Below are 17919 nucleotides of genomic sequence, written 5' to 3' on the forward strand. Positions count from 1 at the left end.
TGAGTACAGCAAAGGTATGAGGACTGACCAGAGCTGCTGCTTCAACTCCATTCCAGCAAGATGCTCTTGCAAAGACAGAGTGCTCCCATTGCTGCAGTGTGTGGGGAGTGCTGTATTTAAGAGCAGGAGGAAGCATCCTCTGCTGACAGTGGGATTTTTGGACAGCACCTTTAAGACTTAGTAGGTCTTTAATTCTGTTAATTTCTGTGATCATCAGCTGTTAAAATGAGGCACATCAAACCTGCGTGGTACTGGGGGGAGTTCTGTGTGTGTGGTATAGGAGGAAGGTTGTTGCCTAGAATTAAAGATGTGTAATAGTGTCTTTTTCTTGTATTCTCACCTATAATTTTAGGGATGGTCCACAACAAACAGCCCCGCAGCTTGGAGTATTCACTGGCAACTCTGCTAAGAAGTCAGCCCAAAGCTCTTCCAATCAGGTCCTGGTGAAATTCCACAGCGATGCTGCAAATGGAGGAATTTTTGCCATTTACTTCTATGGTCTGTATTGCTTCCTGCATGATGCATGCACTGTGCCTGCCCTTGGGATGCAGAGGGGCATGGGTCAGCTGTGTCTTCTTGTGGGGTGGTCTAGTACTGGGAGAGACGATACGTGGAAGAAATAGGCTTTTACCTGAAGTCTTCTGCAATGGAGTGCAGTTCTCACAAGTTTGAGACTGAAGGTCTCTTGTGCAATCAGGTGCTGGCAAGTGGTCACACCGTCTGGGCAGATGCAGAAATCCATCTGTAACATTGTGATAACTCAAGCACAGCAAAGAGCCCACGCACTAACAGCCATGCCAATCCTGCGCCTCTCTCAAGGTGATGCTGTAAATACTGTCCTCTCCGTGGCAGATCCCATTATGGATAGCTCCACTCTGTTTACTTAAAACTCTCCCTCTCTGCAATTTTAGCTGGATACGGTATTGTCTTTCCAATGCCATGCTAAACCAATTGGGTCATCTTGCTGTCCTGCTTTAAATGACAGCAGTGTTCCAGCTGAGAGGTGACTTTGTTTCCATGGGGAGGAAAACGATTCTTGTAAATCCTTGAATTATTTGGGGATTCTTTGGTGTGAGTGAGAGCAGAGAGATGTGTTGGGTATTACATCAAAATGGGAGCATTTGCTTTCCGCCTCTAAAAGAGGACCCAGTTTTAAATTGGATTAGCTAACAAGTTGCTACAGTGGTACTGGGGTTTTGGAAGGTGCAAATGGAGACCTCCTCTTGCTTTGGTAATTTGCTTGCAGCAACTTCAGCAAAGTCTAACATGAATTACAAGATGAATCTGTGCAGAATGTTTCAGCTTACGTCCGGTTCCAAAAGGCAAGAATTATAGAGATAGGCTGAATTTAAAGAATGCTTGCCAGGCTTTGGAGGGAATTGGTTTACTGCTGCAAAACACTGCAAGATTTATATTACCCGGCCATGGTGTGTATGCAGGAGTTATGCAAAAAAACAGGGGTTAGGCAGTTTGGTACAGAAATGAGCAATAGGTGAACACTGCTGCAGCTGAGCAAATGCTTCCTTTCGTAATATGAATCAGTTACTGTCTTTGCTGTGCTTAGAGCCCATCAGCACATGTTGTTGTTCTCTGGGCTTGACAGCCCTTCATGCCGAGGTTTCTGCAGCTCATGGTTTCTTTGAGGTCTGAAGCCACCCTGGGCTGTCCATGCAGGAGGTCTGGAGTGGTGCTGGAGGGAGCAACATCAGCCAGCAGCCTTTTGGAGCCCATTTCCCAGATGGACGCTCTTGGCCTTTTATTAAATCACAGCTCACTGGTTTATTGGTCCCTTTATGCATGGGGCTTTAGTATAAAGCCTAACCCCAGTGATTCACTGGTTGAGGTGGTTGCCTGCAAGGTGAGGTTCCTCTCATTCTGCGTGTGGAGCCTCGTGGCACAGGGGAAGATGGAGAAAGGGGAGAAGTGTTCATTCCGGGATCTCACAGCGCAGTCACTTGAAGTGCTGGCGTTGCTCTTTGGGGTGTAACTGCAGGAAATGGAATTTCCTCAGGATCTGTAGCAGTGTGTATTTTCATTCCTTCAGCTGCACGGTGGCAGATCTAGGACATAGACACCCTCCTTCAGCTTTAAATTGTCTTTTCCCTTGCAATGCAGATCAGCAGCACCCTTGTCAGAGAACCATTGCTCTTTCAAATGCCTGCAAAGAAACATTTCCTCAGGGTGGAGGAGAGGAAACAAAAGAATGATTTAGAGAGCTGGAAGATTGAATAGCAGCCCTTGAAAAATGATGATGTGGCACCTATTATTAAATGGGTTAGCTCAGGTGCCAGCACGAACTGAAGTGTGAGTGTGATATGGGGGGGGTTTATGGCACTGTAACTCAGAGGGTCCCACTGTGGTTTCAAGGACAGGACTCTGTTTTGTCCTGGTGAGAACAAATGGATGTGCTGTTGAAAGGAGCTTTGCCAGTGCTGCATCACCCATATGCTGAAGCCTTCTTAATCGCACCTCTTTATTGAAATATGGCCCATTAAGGAGAGGAGATTAATGCTGTAAATGTGGGTTATCTTTCCACTTCAATAGATGCTGTCAAGTGCTTTTTAAATCGCATTTAATTTAAATTTTTGTTGCGGATTCCCCCTTCCCCCGCTGTCAAACATCTGTTTATAAGATTGCAAACAAGTGTTGTCCCTCCGGCTTGTGGCTGTGTAGCAGAAGGGTTCTCCCCCACTGCCCCATCCGCTGCCTCTCCCCTTCTGCACACACAGGGAGGTGATGATAACAGTGCTGATGGTGCCATGCAGTCCCAGGGACCAGTGAGCTGTAGCAGAGCCCCATTCTTGGATACAGTACAGTCATGGAATAAAGAGCGCTCCGTGCCTGCAATGCTGACCTTGCAGCATTATTGTTCTGCACCACCTTAGGGGGTAGGGAAATTGGGGTGAGAGGATGGGAAATCTGCTTCTTTACATGTGTATTTAAGCAGTATCATAAGCCTCATTAAGGTTGCTGCCAGCTTTGCTGTGGTGTGAAGAGTTCGACGTAGCGGAGTTGGTAAGAATTAATATTCAGTGGCAGCTTGAGCTCCAGTATCTTAAATTAAAGGGCTGATATAAATTTCAGAGGAAGTTATGCTTGTCCAGGGTCAGGTGCAGGGGGAGCAAAGATGCACAGAAGTGCTGAGCAAATAGCAGAAAATGTCTTTCATTAATATTCATTTTGTTCCCAGTGCCATTTTTTTTTTTCAATTTAGCCATGCTCGCAGCTCCTGTGTGTTTATTTTCATAAGCAGAGCAGTTCTCCAACCTCCTGCACCCCTCTCCTAGTGTGCGGTACGTTTGTTTTGTTCCGTGTTTGCTCATCTTTAATTTTTGATAGAAAATGTGCTCTTTGCAGTGCATTTGGTCAGGTGCATCAGACATAGGAAATCTGCTCCTCGATTGGAATCCTTCCCATACAACCACCTGATGCCTCCGAAGAAACACGTAACTGCACAACATCTGCACGGCTCTGCCTGGTGTGAGCCTTGCTGGGCTGCTCTGTGACCTGAGCTACATACAGAGTTTGCAGCTGAAAACGGGCTGATGAAAATCCGTTTCCTATTAAATGCAAAATAAGAATGGCTGTTCTGGGATGCAGGTAACTGGAGCCGTTTCTGTAGTGTTTGGAGAGGAAAGGGCTGGTTGCATTTCTGGCAGTTCCTTCTGTTGGTCAGGGTAGGATTTGCTCCGATGTCTGTTGTGCTTGGCACTGAGACAGCCATGGCTGCTTTCATCCCCAGATTAACATTAGCTGCTGTTCCTTCGCTGTCTTTTCAGCCTACCAGCTCTTCAGGTGTCAGCCTCCAACCATGGTTCCCAACGCAGAAATCATCACTGAGAACGAGGAGTTTAACATAGGTAGGCTCATGCTCCCTGAGGCCTCCTTCCTTTGCTGTCCTCAGCTTCTTCTCCTTGGTCAGGATGTGTTCTGTTTCTTCCTGCAGGTGACATTGTGAGGTACAGATGCCTTCCTGGCTTTACACTGATTGGAAACGAAATCCTGACCTGCAAACTGGGCACTCACCTACAGTTTGAAGGACCTCCACCCACCTGTGAAGGTACAGCCTGGAGTCCCCATGGAGCACCCAAAGCTTTCCTGCCCAGGGATGGCTGCCATGGGCACAGGGCTTGCTAAGGGATGTAGCAAGCAGGGTGACAGCTGGAAGAGGTTTCCTAGCAAATGCTGCAGCAGAGGGGTTAATTTTCTGACTTCTAGGGTCTTGATACTGCAAGATTATGGGGCAGGGCTGCTCCCCTGCCTGCCTTGCAGCACTGGACCATGCACCTCCACTGGGCTCAGCCAGCAGCATCTAAGTAATGATGAGGGATGTGCTGGGTGACTCACTGCAGCATCTCCCTGATAAATGACAGGGAACTTCCTCTACTTCCTGCTAGGGATCTGTGGGCTCTCGGCACCATATGGAAGGGCTCTGCTTCTTTTTGGTGCTGCCAAATTACCCCCCACAGCCTAAAGGCAGGAAGGCACTTGGAGCTCAGGCTTGCTGAATTGGGACTGAGTGAAGCCGTGCTGATGGAGTTTTGCCACGCAATGTGTCTGCCTGCCTCCATGAAGTCATAAAAGCAGTCACCCAGACGTCCTTACCCGGGGTGGGGGGGGAGGAATTGTGCCTGACAGTTTGCCAGTGAGATGTGAACAGCCAAAGCGGGGCAGAGCAGGCTGCAGCTCAGTGCTCCTCCTGCAAGGAACAGCCTCTGTTAGTGCTGCAGAATGTCTGACGTGGGAGAGAAATGAGTGCTCCAAGCACACCGCATTGTGCACCTTGCTGCTGCTCAGGAGGGATCCCAGGGATGTTTCCGTGCTGCCATGTTACCTTATTTATCCTCTGGGTTCCTGCTGGTACTTCTGTTCACTCCAACTGTGATTATTTCATCTCCTTCATCCCCTCCTATCTGAACATTTTTACCATATAATGGGATATTTTTCTGTAGCTTTATTCTCTCTGAAATAGCATGACTGAAGGAGAGAAAGGGAGGTCATTCAATTATTTGCTGATGGTTGTTAGCCTGGGGGTAAAGGGACTCCTTAAATTACATCTGGCCACCAATTTACAGAGGTCAAAAAATCACTGATGGGATTAAGGATTTGGAAAGAATACAGTGTTCTTTCTGGATAGTTCTGGCTGTTTTCTATTAATACCAGTGCAATGTTTGCACTGGGTTTTAGAGACAATTATGGATGAAGTAAGATCCCTTTCTTTTTATGCTTTTCTGCTCACTTTGTGTGTCAGCCTCCTCTCCTGGGGTGTAGTTGCCAGCCTTTTCATTTAGGGCTTTCAGCTGTATAGAAAATGTCCAGCATTCCTCTGGGTGGGGGCTCCAGTGGAGAGAGAAATGAATTGGAGTTTCTGTGTCCTAGCTGACAACTCAATGAGTGCCCTGGGATAAGTCCATCATTCCCCTCCTTATTCTGCCTTACTTGGTTGCAGTGCCATTCATTGTGAAATGGTGCCAAGATGGTTGAAGTTTTTTGTGTTCTCGCTTTTTGCCCCTTCCTTGAAATTTGATGTTCATTTTCTGTGGTCTCTCCTTGTTCCCTGCAGTGCCCTGCCCCATGAATGCAGTAATGACGGACTCCACTGGTGTGATCCTCAGCCAGAGCTTCCTGGGGAGTTACCCTCACTTCCAGACCTGCTCTTGGGTGGTCAAGGTGGAGCCTGGCTACAACATCTCCCTTACCATCGAGTATTTCCTCAGTGAGAAGCAGTATGATGAGTTTGAGATCTTTGATGGTAAGAGATTCACAAGTTTGTCTTGTATGGAACCTGAGGGGAAAGGGAAGAGACAGCAGAACTGTTAGCTGTGAATCCCATCCTCAAAGCCTTTGCTGACCAGGTGTTGTAGGCCTGGACAAACTGCCAACGAACATATCAGTATTCCTAAAGACACAGCTGTGCAGCCAAATGCAGAATACAGCTGCTCTGCTGAAGCCCTCACATTCACCTGGAGCAGAAGCCAGGCCTTGCTGCAGTCACCGGGGCTTTCTTTGCTATTGGTTTTTAGGGAGCCAGGTGTATTCAGTGGAGCTCATGCTGACAAAGCAAGCACTGAGCATGAGCTCATAGTGAAGTGAAAGCTCACACACTGCTGTTCCAAAGCACCCCTGTTTCTTCATGCAGAAATGCACTCTGGCACGCAGGGCCCATGAGCTTTTCTTTCTGTGTGCCAGCCCTGGCTGTTACACACTCCTCCTTCCTTCCAGGTCCCTCTGGCCACAGCCCACTGCTTTTGTCACTGAGTGGGAACTACTCTGCTCCTCTGACTGTTACCAGCAGCGGGAACAAAGTCTATCTCCGTTGGTCCTCTGATCATGCCTACAACAGAAAAGGCTTCAAAATCCGCTACTCCGGTGAGTGCCCGGCAGGGGCTGCATTCCTTCTTACAGCAGGGTGGTCATCCCTTCAGCTACAGATCTCCACAAAGCTGCTGCAGAGGGGCAGAGGCCACTTGTGACCACTGAAGGTGCCATAGCCCAGGGGAGGGCACATGAAGCCTTTGTTGTGAGGCTTGGGAAAGCAGCTCCACCTCCAGCAAAACCCAACAGCTCTGGCTGGGCTTCCTCCGCTACCCTTAGCAGTCAGAACCAGAATGTATAAGCACAGACAACCAGGGATTCCTGGTTGCTCATTCAGCACAAAACCGCTGCAGCGTGCTGAGTGCTTGCTGAGAATTCCTTAAAGTGAATTACTATTTTTTGGAACTTAGCAAGTCTTAATTAATGGAAGTTATAAAACTGGGTTGAGAACTTGCCAGCGTGTCATAAATAAGTTATGACTTTACTCAGTAAATGAATTAAGTAATATTTAATTATCAGAAATTACTTTTTATTTCTAGAGCTGAGTGAGACGTAGATAGTAGCTCTGCACTCTTTCCCCCTTTGCCTTTGTATTTATCTATCCCTGGTTCTGTTTCTTGTACAGCCTCAGGTTATGGTAAGCAGCCAAAGCCAGGAGAGCCACGTGATTCTTGAGAGCAGGAAAGGGATTTGTCTTGCTGCAGCCCATGCACTGATTTATGTACCTCTCTTTGCCCTTCTTGCAGCTCCTTACTGCAGCCTCCCGCAGCCTCCAGCCCATGGGCTGATCCTCAGCCAGACGGGGATGCAGCCCGGCTCCACAGTTCGCTTTGGCTGTGACAGCGGCTACCGGCTGGTGGGTCACAGCACTGCCACCTGCTCCCAGCACCCACAGGGCTACTTCCACTGGAACGAAGCGATCCCGCTGTGCCAAGGTGAGAGCAAGAAGCTGCATCCTTAACAAGGACCTGGCAGCCCTGAGAAGGACTGAGTAAAAGGGGTAAAAAATGAAAGGCTGTTGTCGTTCCCCCCCTGTTCCCTACCGAGGCTTTGAGCTGCGTGGAGGCAGTGAGAGGTGATCCTCTTATATCCAAGTCCTTGGAACAGATGAGCAAGGAAGGAAGGGAGTTAGCTGCTGAGGAGCAGAGGGTCATTGTCTGCTCTGGGGCAGGTGAGAGAAAGTCCATCTGTGCAGAAGCTTCTGCTGTAGCAGTGTTTGAATTCTCAGAAAAGGCACAGCCAGACCCCAGCTAAGAACAGGAGAAGCTGTTGCCTGGAAGAATCTGGAAAGAAGGGAAGCAGTGTGAGTCCTGCTGCGATTTGGTGGTTGGAATTTGCTTTAGTATTACAGGAAATCCACTCTCAGCTCTGTGTGTGTCCATGGGGGACGAGAGTTCCTGGGATTCAGATGGTGCCCAGTTTCTGTTGGCTTCATATAAGATTCAGGCATGCCGTTGTTCTTTCCGCATCACCTCCTAATGAGCCGTAATCGTTATGACATATCATACTTAGCACATGGCTCCTTCCAGGCGTGGGAGAGAGGGCAGGACAGGGCAGTGTGCCTGGAGGTTTGCCTTCGCATTGTTTCCTCTCTTTCTGTGCACTTTCTGATTGCACCTTCTTCAGAATCCACCAATCATCCCTGCTTCTTTGTGTTGATAAGATGACCGTCGTGATTCAGATGAAACCTTTCAGTGTCTTTGAACATTCTTCCAAGTTTCAAGGGAACTGAACACAGGGGATTAATATTGCATTGACTTCCCTGGAAACCAGCCAGAGAATAGAGACAGCAAAGGCAAAATCCCATTGCTCTGTCTGCATCGTCACCCAGCCCGAGCCTTAAGGAAAAGCAGGATTATTTAGTGGAGGAGTCGGGTACCAAAGAACCTTGAAAATTCCCTTCTGCTTAGGGATATGGTTTCGTAGGCATGATGGTGATGGGTCAGTGGTTGGATCTGATGATCTTAGGGGTCTTTTCCAACCTTTATGACATGACTGATGGCTCAGTCCCTTCTGGAAGCACACAGCTACAATCCTGCCTCCGAAGGGATGCTCTGCAACAGGGGTGCTTAACAGAGCCCTCTCAAGGGTGTATTTATGTAAAGGTGTCTGGAAAACAGTAAACCAATCCTGTCACCAAAGCACAGTGTCATTGGCGGGGGAGAGCTGGGGAAATGGGCAAAGGCTCTGGTGGTGATTTAACTGCAGCAGTAGCTGAGCTGGGGCTGCTGAGCAACACCACGAGCCAGGCATGCACAGGGCTGTCATGGCAACTGTGCCTGCGAATCCTTAGCCCAGCACAAGGAATCTCTCTGATGCACTGGGTCTGTGCTTTTTTTTTTGAGGAAAATCACATAATGAAGAACAGTACTAATGCTGCTGAGTACTTACTGTCTGGATGTGCTGGAATGCCACCTGAGCCTCATTCAGCTCCAAAGCCTGTATTTACCCCCGAGTGTTGGATTTCAGACACAGAGGCAGAAGGGGATGGACAGACAGAGGATGTGAGATGTTGGGAGTGCAGTGCATAGAGGGGGGGGAGCAGAATGTTCCTTGGGAGCTCACACAGGTTCTTTCCATAACCCCTTTGGGAAAGTCACCTCCTCTCTCTGTTCACCCATATTCCCATCAGGGATCTTACCAGCAGCCCATGGGTACTGAATGCCCTCAGCTATAAGTAGGAGGTGGGCGAGCAGCAGCAAACTGAGCCAGAGGAGAATTCATGGCAATGCAGCTCCCCCTGCCTCCCAGCAGCTGGGAGTGGGGTTGGCACAGCTCTCCAAGCTCAGGTCAGCTGCAGAAAATCCAGCACTTCTTTTTTTTTTGCACTGCTCCCAAAGCCAACTGGCAACCTTTTGTTTTGGGCTCTGCTCAATTTCTCATCCTTTCTGGTGGCCAGAACCGAATGGCAGAGATTTGGGAACTCGATCCACAGCGCAGCATAAATTGCTCACACAATCAGCTGTGTCAGGAGGAGGAGAACCGGGGTCCCCATAAACACATGGTCTAGTTAACAAATGACATTTCCCATAGCTTCCTCCTGCCAGCACATAATCCTCTTCCCCTTCCCGATCCCCTCTGAATAATCTTTACTACGTGCTCTGTCCTCACTGACATTTATGGAAGCAGCAGAGAATATTCTACAGGGAACAATCTTGCGTTGGCACAATGGAGGAGAACACAAGATGATCTAATATGCTTTTTCTGTCCCTGCTGTCTATTTTTAAGCTGCTTTGTTTTTGGAATCCCAGCTGCAGATTTGCTTTCATAGCCTCTGTCCCTTTTCCTCGCACATTTTCTTCCTGCAGACTGAGCTTTTGTTGCTCTGCACCCCATAAGGGCTCCTTTTCCCTGGATCTCACTCTCAGTGGGTCTCTCCTGGCCAAACGTTGATTGCCCTGGAACAGCTTCTGTCTTTAATCTCTGGGTTTTTTTTGGAGATTTCAATGCCCAGAATTTGAGCTTCAGAAATGCTCTTTGGAGCAGGATTATCGCCACCCCAGAACCAAAGCTGGACTGTGGCAGTTATAAGTTACCCATAGCTCCTTCTGCTTCCCTTTCTCCAGCCCCTGGGAGCAGCAGAGAATTGAACCAGAAAGAGGAGGAGGCTTTGCAGGGGGCAATGGCAAGCGAAGGGTCCAGCTTTCTACCATCCTCATGGATAGGGTGCAGCATCAGAAAGCAATAGCAAGAGAACTGCAGGATAGAAGTGGAAGGGTAGGACTTCCCAGGCCTCCTCTTCTTTTGCCTTAGAATGACATTGGTATTCAGCGTGGCTGCCTGTCTAGACACCCAGCCTTGTGAAGAGATTCGCTGAGCTCCTTAGCTCGATGAAGTGACATACATGTGATTATCATTTCAACCAGGGATATGCCTGATCATGCTAATACGAGCCTGCTGAATTACTCACACCTATTAGCAACACCAGCATCTGTGAGGTGCTGTGTAATTGTGCTCAAGGCTGGGGCTTTGGCTGACTCATGGAGTAGCAGTGGGATAAAAGTATCCTGGACCTTGAGTGGTAGAGAGCTCCAGTGGTTGTGCTGATGCTGTACATGAGAATTTTGGTTTCTCCTTCAGTGTTCAGCAGGGTCCACATCACCAGCAGGTAACTTGGTTTAACTTAAGGTTGATGATTTCCTGGCTCCTGTTTGCTTGCAGGGGGAATAACAGGAAAGTCAGCTTGTGGCTCAGGAGACATAGGCTCAGCTTCCAGCTCATGCATTAGCTGGATGGGTGCAGCTCAGGTTTGATTTCTCAGCTCTCATCAACGCTGGGAGAGACAGATTTGAATGACAGATTCCCAATGCTGGTTTTCTCAGCGTTAGGGAAGAGGGCAACAGGGTTTGCAGCAACTTGTGAAACTCCTGCAGCATGAGTGAGTGTGATTCCAGCCTGTCTGTGTCTGGTGTTTGCATTGCTGGGACCTACCTGGTCCCATCCTGCCCAGCTCCTCCCAGGTGCTTCTGTCCTGCACAGCCATTTGCCATTGTGCTTCGTTGTCAGTTTTCCCCCTGAATTTTCCCTTCCACCTTCTCAACCATGGTGCTAAATTTATCCCTCCTTCTGGCACTACATAATTATAGAATTTGCTGCCTACTGCAATCCAGAAGTGCTGTTAGAAAAGGGTTTTGGGTTGCCGCTGCTGTGGGATGTAAATACAAACCATTATTGCTGTCTAATCCTTTATCTCTGTGTGAAAACTTTTGAATACTGTGTTGATGCATTTTGTGTTACAGATAATATAGAGTATGAGCCAGAGTCTCTTCCAGCAGATAGTGGTACTGAGTGCTGCCTTTGCTGTTACCACACCCTTAGAAAAGAGCTGAAAATCTGATCCTTTGTTAAAGTGGGCATTCATTGCAGCTTTGGGGTTCAACAGAATGCTGGAGCTTTTGTAAACAGAAGAGCTTGGGATCAGGGTTTCAGCTCACTTACATACATATGTGATAAAACTGATTGCTCAGCTGGGTTCTGCTCTCCTCCTTCCCAGCTCTGTCCTGTGGAGTTCCCAAAGCCCCAAAGAACGGTGTCGTCTTTGGCAAGGAGTACACAGTGGGGACCAAAGCTGTGTACCACTGTGACCAGGGCTTCCAGCTGGCTCCTGGTGAGCCTCCCAGCACCGAGTGCCTGCAGGAAGGGCAGTGGAGCAACGGCAACAAACCCCCACCCTGCGTGGGTGAGTACCATGAGCACCATTGGCCTGCTCCAGCAGGTACAACATTTAGAATCCTCAGCCTGTGTAACTTGTGCCTCCAGTGCTTCATTTTCCCACTTGTGAAATAGAGATATTGATGCGGCCCCCCTGTTTAAAAAGCCAACATGCTTCCTGGATACCCCGGTCACCCTTTTACCAGCTTTGTCTCGTTTCCTTCTCTTGCTTCTAGCTGTTACCTGCCCTGATATCAGCAGCATTGCTGTGGAGCATGGCCGGTGGCGGCTGACCTACGAGATCCAGTACCACTACAACGCCCAGCTGATGCTCATCTGTGACCCTGGCTACTACTACACAGGACAACGGGTCATCAGGTGCCAGGCCAACGGGAAATGGAGCATTGGCGAGCCCATGCCAACCTGCAAAAGTAAGATCAGAGCTCAGCCCTGCCATGGGCTGATCTGCTGCATGGGGCATCTCACAAGGGTCACACTTTCTGATTGCCACGTGTCAGGGGTGTGGGCTCTGCTGTTAGTGTGCAAACACAGCCCTGGGTGCTCTTGGCAGAGCCTGAGAGGGCGGCTGCAGAACAGTGCTGCTGAAGGAGAGTTTGGGAGCAGGGAGAGGTCGTCTGTTGATCTGATTCTCGGTTTAATTTAAACACTTTTGCAAGAACTCAAGCACATTAGCTCATCTGTCGCTGTCAGGTCCCAGCAGCTTAGCTGTCACCGGTGCCAGATGCTCTGAAGTTTGCTTTTAAGGAAGAAAATAAAAAATTCTGATTTAAAACCTAACCTCTTCCAGTTTGATGCAAATGCCAAGTTTATGAGGGTAACGGAGTCACCTGTAAATCAAAAGCATTCCTGGCAAACAAGCAGCTCTCAGTCGTTCTGACTCGACTTCAGTGCATTGGATCTCCTCTTTTGTCAAAGGTGGAGTTTTTCTTCTTCTGAGTGCAGATAGAGGCAGCAGGATTTCTCCTTTGGAATGGCAGCTCTCCCTTCCCTCCCGGCTCTCTTTGTTTCTGGAGATGTGACTGCCAGCTTCAGTGACAGATGTAGTTTTACCCCCGCTAGCTCTTCAGCCAGATCCAGGAGCGTGAGCCTGACCCCATTTTATTTCTCCTGTGTTATTGCCACATAAATTCAAATGACAGGAACTTGGCAGTGCACTGAGGTCAGAGGAACCCAGTGTGAGGCTCTGTTTTCTTGCTGAGTGTGAAAGCTCCCAGAGGATTTGCAGATCTTTAAGGCAGGTGAAATAAAGAGCTGAACTTTATGTCTGGAGCTGCATCTCCAAGGGCTCCCAGCTCAGCTCCAGCTGCACCAGAGGAGGTGGCTCCCAGGCTCTCATCTGGGTGTCCTCTCTGGGTCAGGTCTGGACACTGCAGCCCCATCCTGGAAGTCACTGCACAGAGGTCTCCAAGCTCTCTGGTTTGAAATCCCACATTAATTTTGTGCCATTTTGTGGGTGTTTTTGAAAGTCATCACTTCCCAGCTGTGTCTGGCGATGGGTTAATAATGGAAACATCTCCATATGAGGAACTTCCTTCGTGAAGAATTGGTCTGGTTTCTTCCTAGCCAGTCTTACCTTTCCTGCTCTACTCATGTCTGGAAGCATGAACATAGCAGTGCTTGTATGTCAGCTCACACAACGTGACCAAACTGTTGTTCTGCATGTAACTTTAATAACCTTTCCTACTCATTACTGCCTTCAGTAATGACTTGTGACAACAAGAGTCACATTTCTGTTAAAACAAATGAACAAAATTAAATATGGATATATATGTATATACATAACCCCAACCATTCCCTCTTACTTGTGCTCTCTTTTCAGTTATCTCCTGTGGAGACCTACCCACGCCTCCCAATGGGAACAAGATCGGCACGCTGACCAGCTATGGGGCCACTGCCATCTTCTCCTGCAACACTGGTTACACCCTGGTGGGCTCCCGTGTGCGCGAGTGCATGGCCAACGGGCTGTGGAGCGGCGCTGACGTCAGGTGTCTGGGTATGGAGGAACCCTGACTGCATGCCAGGAGGGGCAGGGGTTTAAATACTGATATGAGAAAGAACCCGAGCGGAAGCACTGGGGTCGTTGGTAGATGTAAGAAGGAAGAGGGCTTTGATTCCGTACTGCTTAGCAGATGTGAGATGTTTTGGGATCAGAGAGGAGAGCTTTACAAATGGTCTGTTGTTTTTGCTGCTGCTCTGGTTTGATTTATGACTGCAGATCCACCCAGACAGGTCAGCGTGCGCTGGCTCTGGGCGGGTGCTCTGACTGCTTCCCCTGTGTCCCTCCTGCAGCCGGGCACTGCGGCGTTCCCAGCCCCATTGTCAACGGGCAGATCAACGGTGAGAACTACAACTACCGTGGCAGTGTGGTGTATCAGTGCCAGCCCGGGTTCCGCCTGATCGGGATGTCCGTGCGCATCTGCCAGCAGGACCACCGCTGGTCCGGGAAGACGCCTGTCTGTGTGCGTAAGTATGTTGTCAGGTATTTTAGCCCTGGTTGTGCTCAGAGGATGAGAAAATGCAGAGGCTGTTGTTGAGTTTACAGCAGTGAAGTACTGGAGGAGGGGACCTGTGAGTCCCAGCTTTCACAGAATTGTAGGGGATGGAAGGTACCTCTAGAGATCATCTAGTCCAGCCCCCCTTCCAAAGCAGGCTCCCTCAGCTGAGAAGCAGTGGTCCCCCGTACCATTGCTCCTCTGGGAGGTGAGTTCAGCTTTGTTTCAGAAATGCTCCTCATTCACACAAGTGCTGTCAAGCTGACAGCACCAGCTGAGTCCCTCCCCTCTGCACAGAGCAGTCCTTCCCGTTCAGCCCAACGTGTTGCTGGCAGCTCTGCAGTCCATAGCAGCACTCTCCATAAGAGAACAGCCATCTCTGGCACTGATACCATGTACTCAGAGACCAGATACAGAGATGACATTGGGAGATCAGGAGAAACACAGTCAGGTTTCCAAAAGGGCCAATGCTTGGAAGTGAGCCCGGTATTTCTCCAGGCAGTCCAAAGATGAAGTTGGTTCCAGCTGTCCTGCTGGGAACAAATCTGGAGTGGCAGGTCCTGTAGGCAGCCACCCTTGGTTTGGGAAGTAGCAACCTGTGGGCTTTCAGGTTGCTTTGCTCATTTTTCTGCTTCTCAGAGCATTTCATACGCGGGCTGTACGAGATTGCTTTGCATGCACACAGTGAGCATACGGTGTGTGAACATCTCTGGGGTTTGCACAGGACAGAGCTGAGGAATGGCAGCAGTGGCGAGTTGGCAGTTCCAGCTGCTTTGCTTCTCCACTCTGCTGTATAAATTCCACTTTATTTTGCTGTTTTTCACACACCGAGTTTCCAGTAGATGAGCACAGATGAAGGTGTGCTTTGTGAGGAGGGTTCATTGGGGTGTGGGGAGGTTGGAGGCAGACATGGTCCCCACCAAACACACTGCTGCTCTCACCTTCCTTATGAGACCCATGCTCTGTGCCAGAGGTCAGCCTCTCTCTTCCTCTGATGAACATTCATGAGTCACCTTGCACAACCTTCTCATTTATCTTTCCAGTAAATAAGCTAATTAATTAAGTCCCTAGAGCCCTAGTTGTTAATAAGTTGAAGCATGTTCTTATCGCTGGACAGTGCAATCCATTTCATATCACGATTCTCCAGGTGTTTACTTCCAACCTCTGATGTCTGGGTTAGGGCTTTGTGTACTGAGGCACAATAGTACCAGCAAGATATGAGGTAAGGACGACCTGCAAAGCCATGAATATGCAGATGCCAGCCTAAAAGTAAGAAACAGACTCAAGCTGTAAAGTCAGCCCAAGGCTCCTAACATTGGAGGTGTTCATGGCTAGGATTCCTAGAATAGAAGAACTATTGGGAAGGCAGTCTCTGGTTCTTCAGGCAGGTGTGAATTATTTCAGTGTCTGAGGATGCTCAGCTGAAAAAGTTTAAATTCACTTTCACCTGCCGAGAACACACACTGTAACCTTGGACCAGGAAATCACACTGATAGAGCGCTGACTGCTGTCAGGCAGATTTATGGAAATGGAGCATTTTTTAAGCATCCATTTTCTTGCATCGTCTTGTTTCTTTCAGGAGGGACCAAACCCTTCAGAACAAAGCCTGTCTGTGTCTGCCTTCTGGTACTGAACCGTCCCTCCACTGCTGGGCTCATTTGCACGCAGTTCCTTTGTTCGGTGCTGCTTTATGCTGGCTTCCCACTCCAGCACCTGAAAGCCCAGCAAGCTTTTGTGCAGAGCCCTGCAAAGGTGTCCCAGACAGAAACTGGCCTTGAAGTTATTACACTACATTAAGCCTTATGGATAACATAAATGTAATGTCATTAAAGCAGACCACTCTTGAGCTCTGAAATTAGATGGATTGAGGCTTTATCACCTTCTGAATAAGCTCATGGTACTGTGTGTTACCACATTACCATTTCCCACTGTCCTGATATTTTCTCTTTCAACCTGCTGCAGTTTCCTGCTCTATGTGAACTGGGCTTTTTGATCCATGCCAACTGGAGGGAGCCTTTTTTTTTCCATTTTTTCTGGGAAAGAATCCATCAGCTGTTTCAAAACGTGCATAATTGTATTCAGAAGTCCCTCCGAGAATCTGACATCTGCTTCCTGTAGCACTGAAATGCTGTCTTGCTTCATATTTTTTAAACCTGTACCTGTCACCAGCTTGCATAAGGAATAAATTCCTATCCCTGTGGTACAGTCCAGCCCTGGCAGTCAGATGTGTTATGGATCTTTTGTGGGAATTTCATCTTCCCCTTGTAGCTTCTGGCTTTGGCAGCCATACAGCTGAGTGCTGGACTTCTACTGCTGGGCCATTACCCAGTTTCAGCATGACGGTAATCAATATCATTTTGTCCTCAGCTGTCAGAAGATGTCACATTCCTTAAGCAGCCAAAAAGCTCTGTATGGAGCATCCTGACGTTTCTTTTGCATGATGGAACTTGCTGCCGTGCCTAAAGCAGAAGTCTCCCAGGTTGCTCCCTCCTTCCCAGCCCCAATTCTGCCAGCAGAGCAGCCCAGGTGAAAGTGCTTTAAACTTCAGCTCTGCAGGTGTTTGATGCTGTTGGGCTCCTGCTGCTCCTCTCCCTGTGCCTTCCCCACCTGACGCTTCCTCCAGGACATGCTGGAGCAGCTCAGGGCTGGACAGAGCTTATACCAGCCATGGGAAAAAGAACTACACAAAAATCCTCATTATAGGGATTTAGTTACAAAGGTTTTCCCCTGAAGTTTCTCAGACTGAAGCAGGAAGATTTAAGCTTTTTAGGCCATATGCTCGAAACCTGATTTTCCTTCTCTTTTTACTATCCCTCCAGGTGTAACTTTATACTGCAGTGAGCATCTGACTTACACCAGGCAGGGGGAGGAAAACATCAGGTTTCATGGCTGCGTTTGTGATGCCCAGGGTAATGTAAGGCAATAGATTAATAGCAGTAGCTGGGATTTTTGAAGAGGAGCTCTGGGGATTTACGGTATAAGTCAGTAAGATGCTGCCACTCTGCTGCTTAGAGAGTGGTTCAGAGTATTTCCTGCGCCAGTAAGATGAATAAAGTTACTGTATCCTCAACTTGATTCAGTATTGCCACAGATCTTTGAAGTCCGTATGAGTTTCAGAGCTGATGCGGGATTTTCCATGCTCTCTTTTCTTGAGATGTTTATTTTTTCCACTGGATAATTCACTTTCTTCCCAGCCAATAGGTAACATCTCCCATTTCTAATCACAGCCATCACTTGTGGCCACCCTGGCAACCCCGCCAACGGCCTGACCCAAGGCACTCAGTTCAACCTGAACGACGTGGCCAAGTTTGTCTGCAACACCGGGTACCGCCTGGAAGGAGCAGCGCAGTCACAGTGCTTGGCCAACGGGCAGTGGAGCAGCACCCTGCCTGCCTGCCGTGGTAAGTCTGCTCTGCCCAGCCCTACATCCTCCAAGACATCCAATTATTTGCTTTAAGTGGGGAGTACAAAAGAAAATATCAGGTTAGACCGTTAGCAGAAGTCATCCTGATAACCCTAGGCCAGTTTACTCAAAGCAAACACTCTGTTCTTTGCTGCAGAGCCCTTCCTCCCTTCATGCTGCCCTAGTGACATTAGCCCCAATTTCACTTACCAGATTCCCTCCCCTCCCTTTACTCCCTCTGTCTTTATTCTGTTAATTCAGTATCTGTTGATACTGTCACTGTGTGGGTCAAGAAATCAGCCTTAGGTGGATGTTTGAGTCCTTATTTGGGGCTGGAGAGTGAGGCTGATGAGCCTGCAGTGCTGCCTCCATTCTCTCTTTTAATAAAGATTTCTTTTTCTGCTCCCAAAGAATCTGAAAAAAGAAACAAAAAGCCCCCCCGAAAACTGTGGAATACGTGACTTGTGGTTTCTTCCCCTTTCCCTGCTCATTTTTGGAAGAATCCTTTGTTACACCCTTCGTTTTGTACTTTTTTGT

General features: G+C 48.5%; 1 protein-coding gene across 1 annotated transcript in view; it reads left to right on the forward strand.

The window, feature by feature from the left end:
• The window catches only part of CSMD2 (CUB and Sushi multiple domains 2), a 187233-nt gene that overhangs the window by 146481 nt on the left and 22833 nt on the right, over positions 1–17919 (forward strand). Inside the window, exons 45-56 of the mRNA XM_032448955.1 lie at positions 353–498; positions 3780–3860; positions 3947–4060; positions 5564–5752; positions 6223–6369; positions 7062–7250; positions 11309–11494; positions 11703–11897; positions 13307–13480; positions 13777–13950; positions 16799–16888; positions 17207–17380. Coding sequence (XP_032304846.1) covers positions 353–498; positions 3780–3860; positions 3947–4060; positions 5564–5752; positions 6223–6369; positions 7062–7250; positions 11309–11494; positions 11703–11897; positions 13307–13480; positions 13777–13950; positions 16799–16888; positions 17207–17380 — 1859 coding nt within the window. The remainder of the gene's footprint in view (positions 1–352; positions 499–3779; positions 3861–3946; positions 4061–5563; positions 5753–6222; positions 6370–7061; positions 7251–11308; positions 11495–11702; positions 11898–13306; positions 13481–13776; positions 13951–16798; positions 16889–17206; positions 17381–17919) is intronic.

This window comes from Coturnix japonica, chromosome 23 (assembly GCF_001577835.2).
Source record: "Coturnix japonica isolate 7356 chromosome 23, Coturnix japonica 2.1, whole genome shotgun sequence".
NCBI classification, from domain to species: Eukaryota; Metazoa; Chordata; class Aves; order Galliformes; family Phasianidae; genus Coturnix; species Coturnix japonica.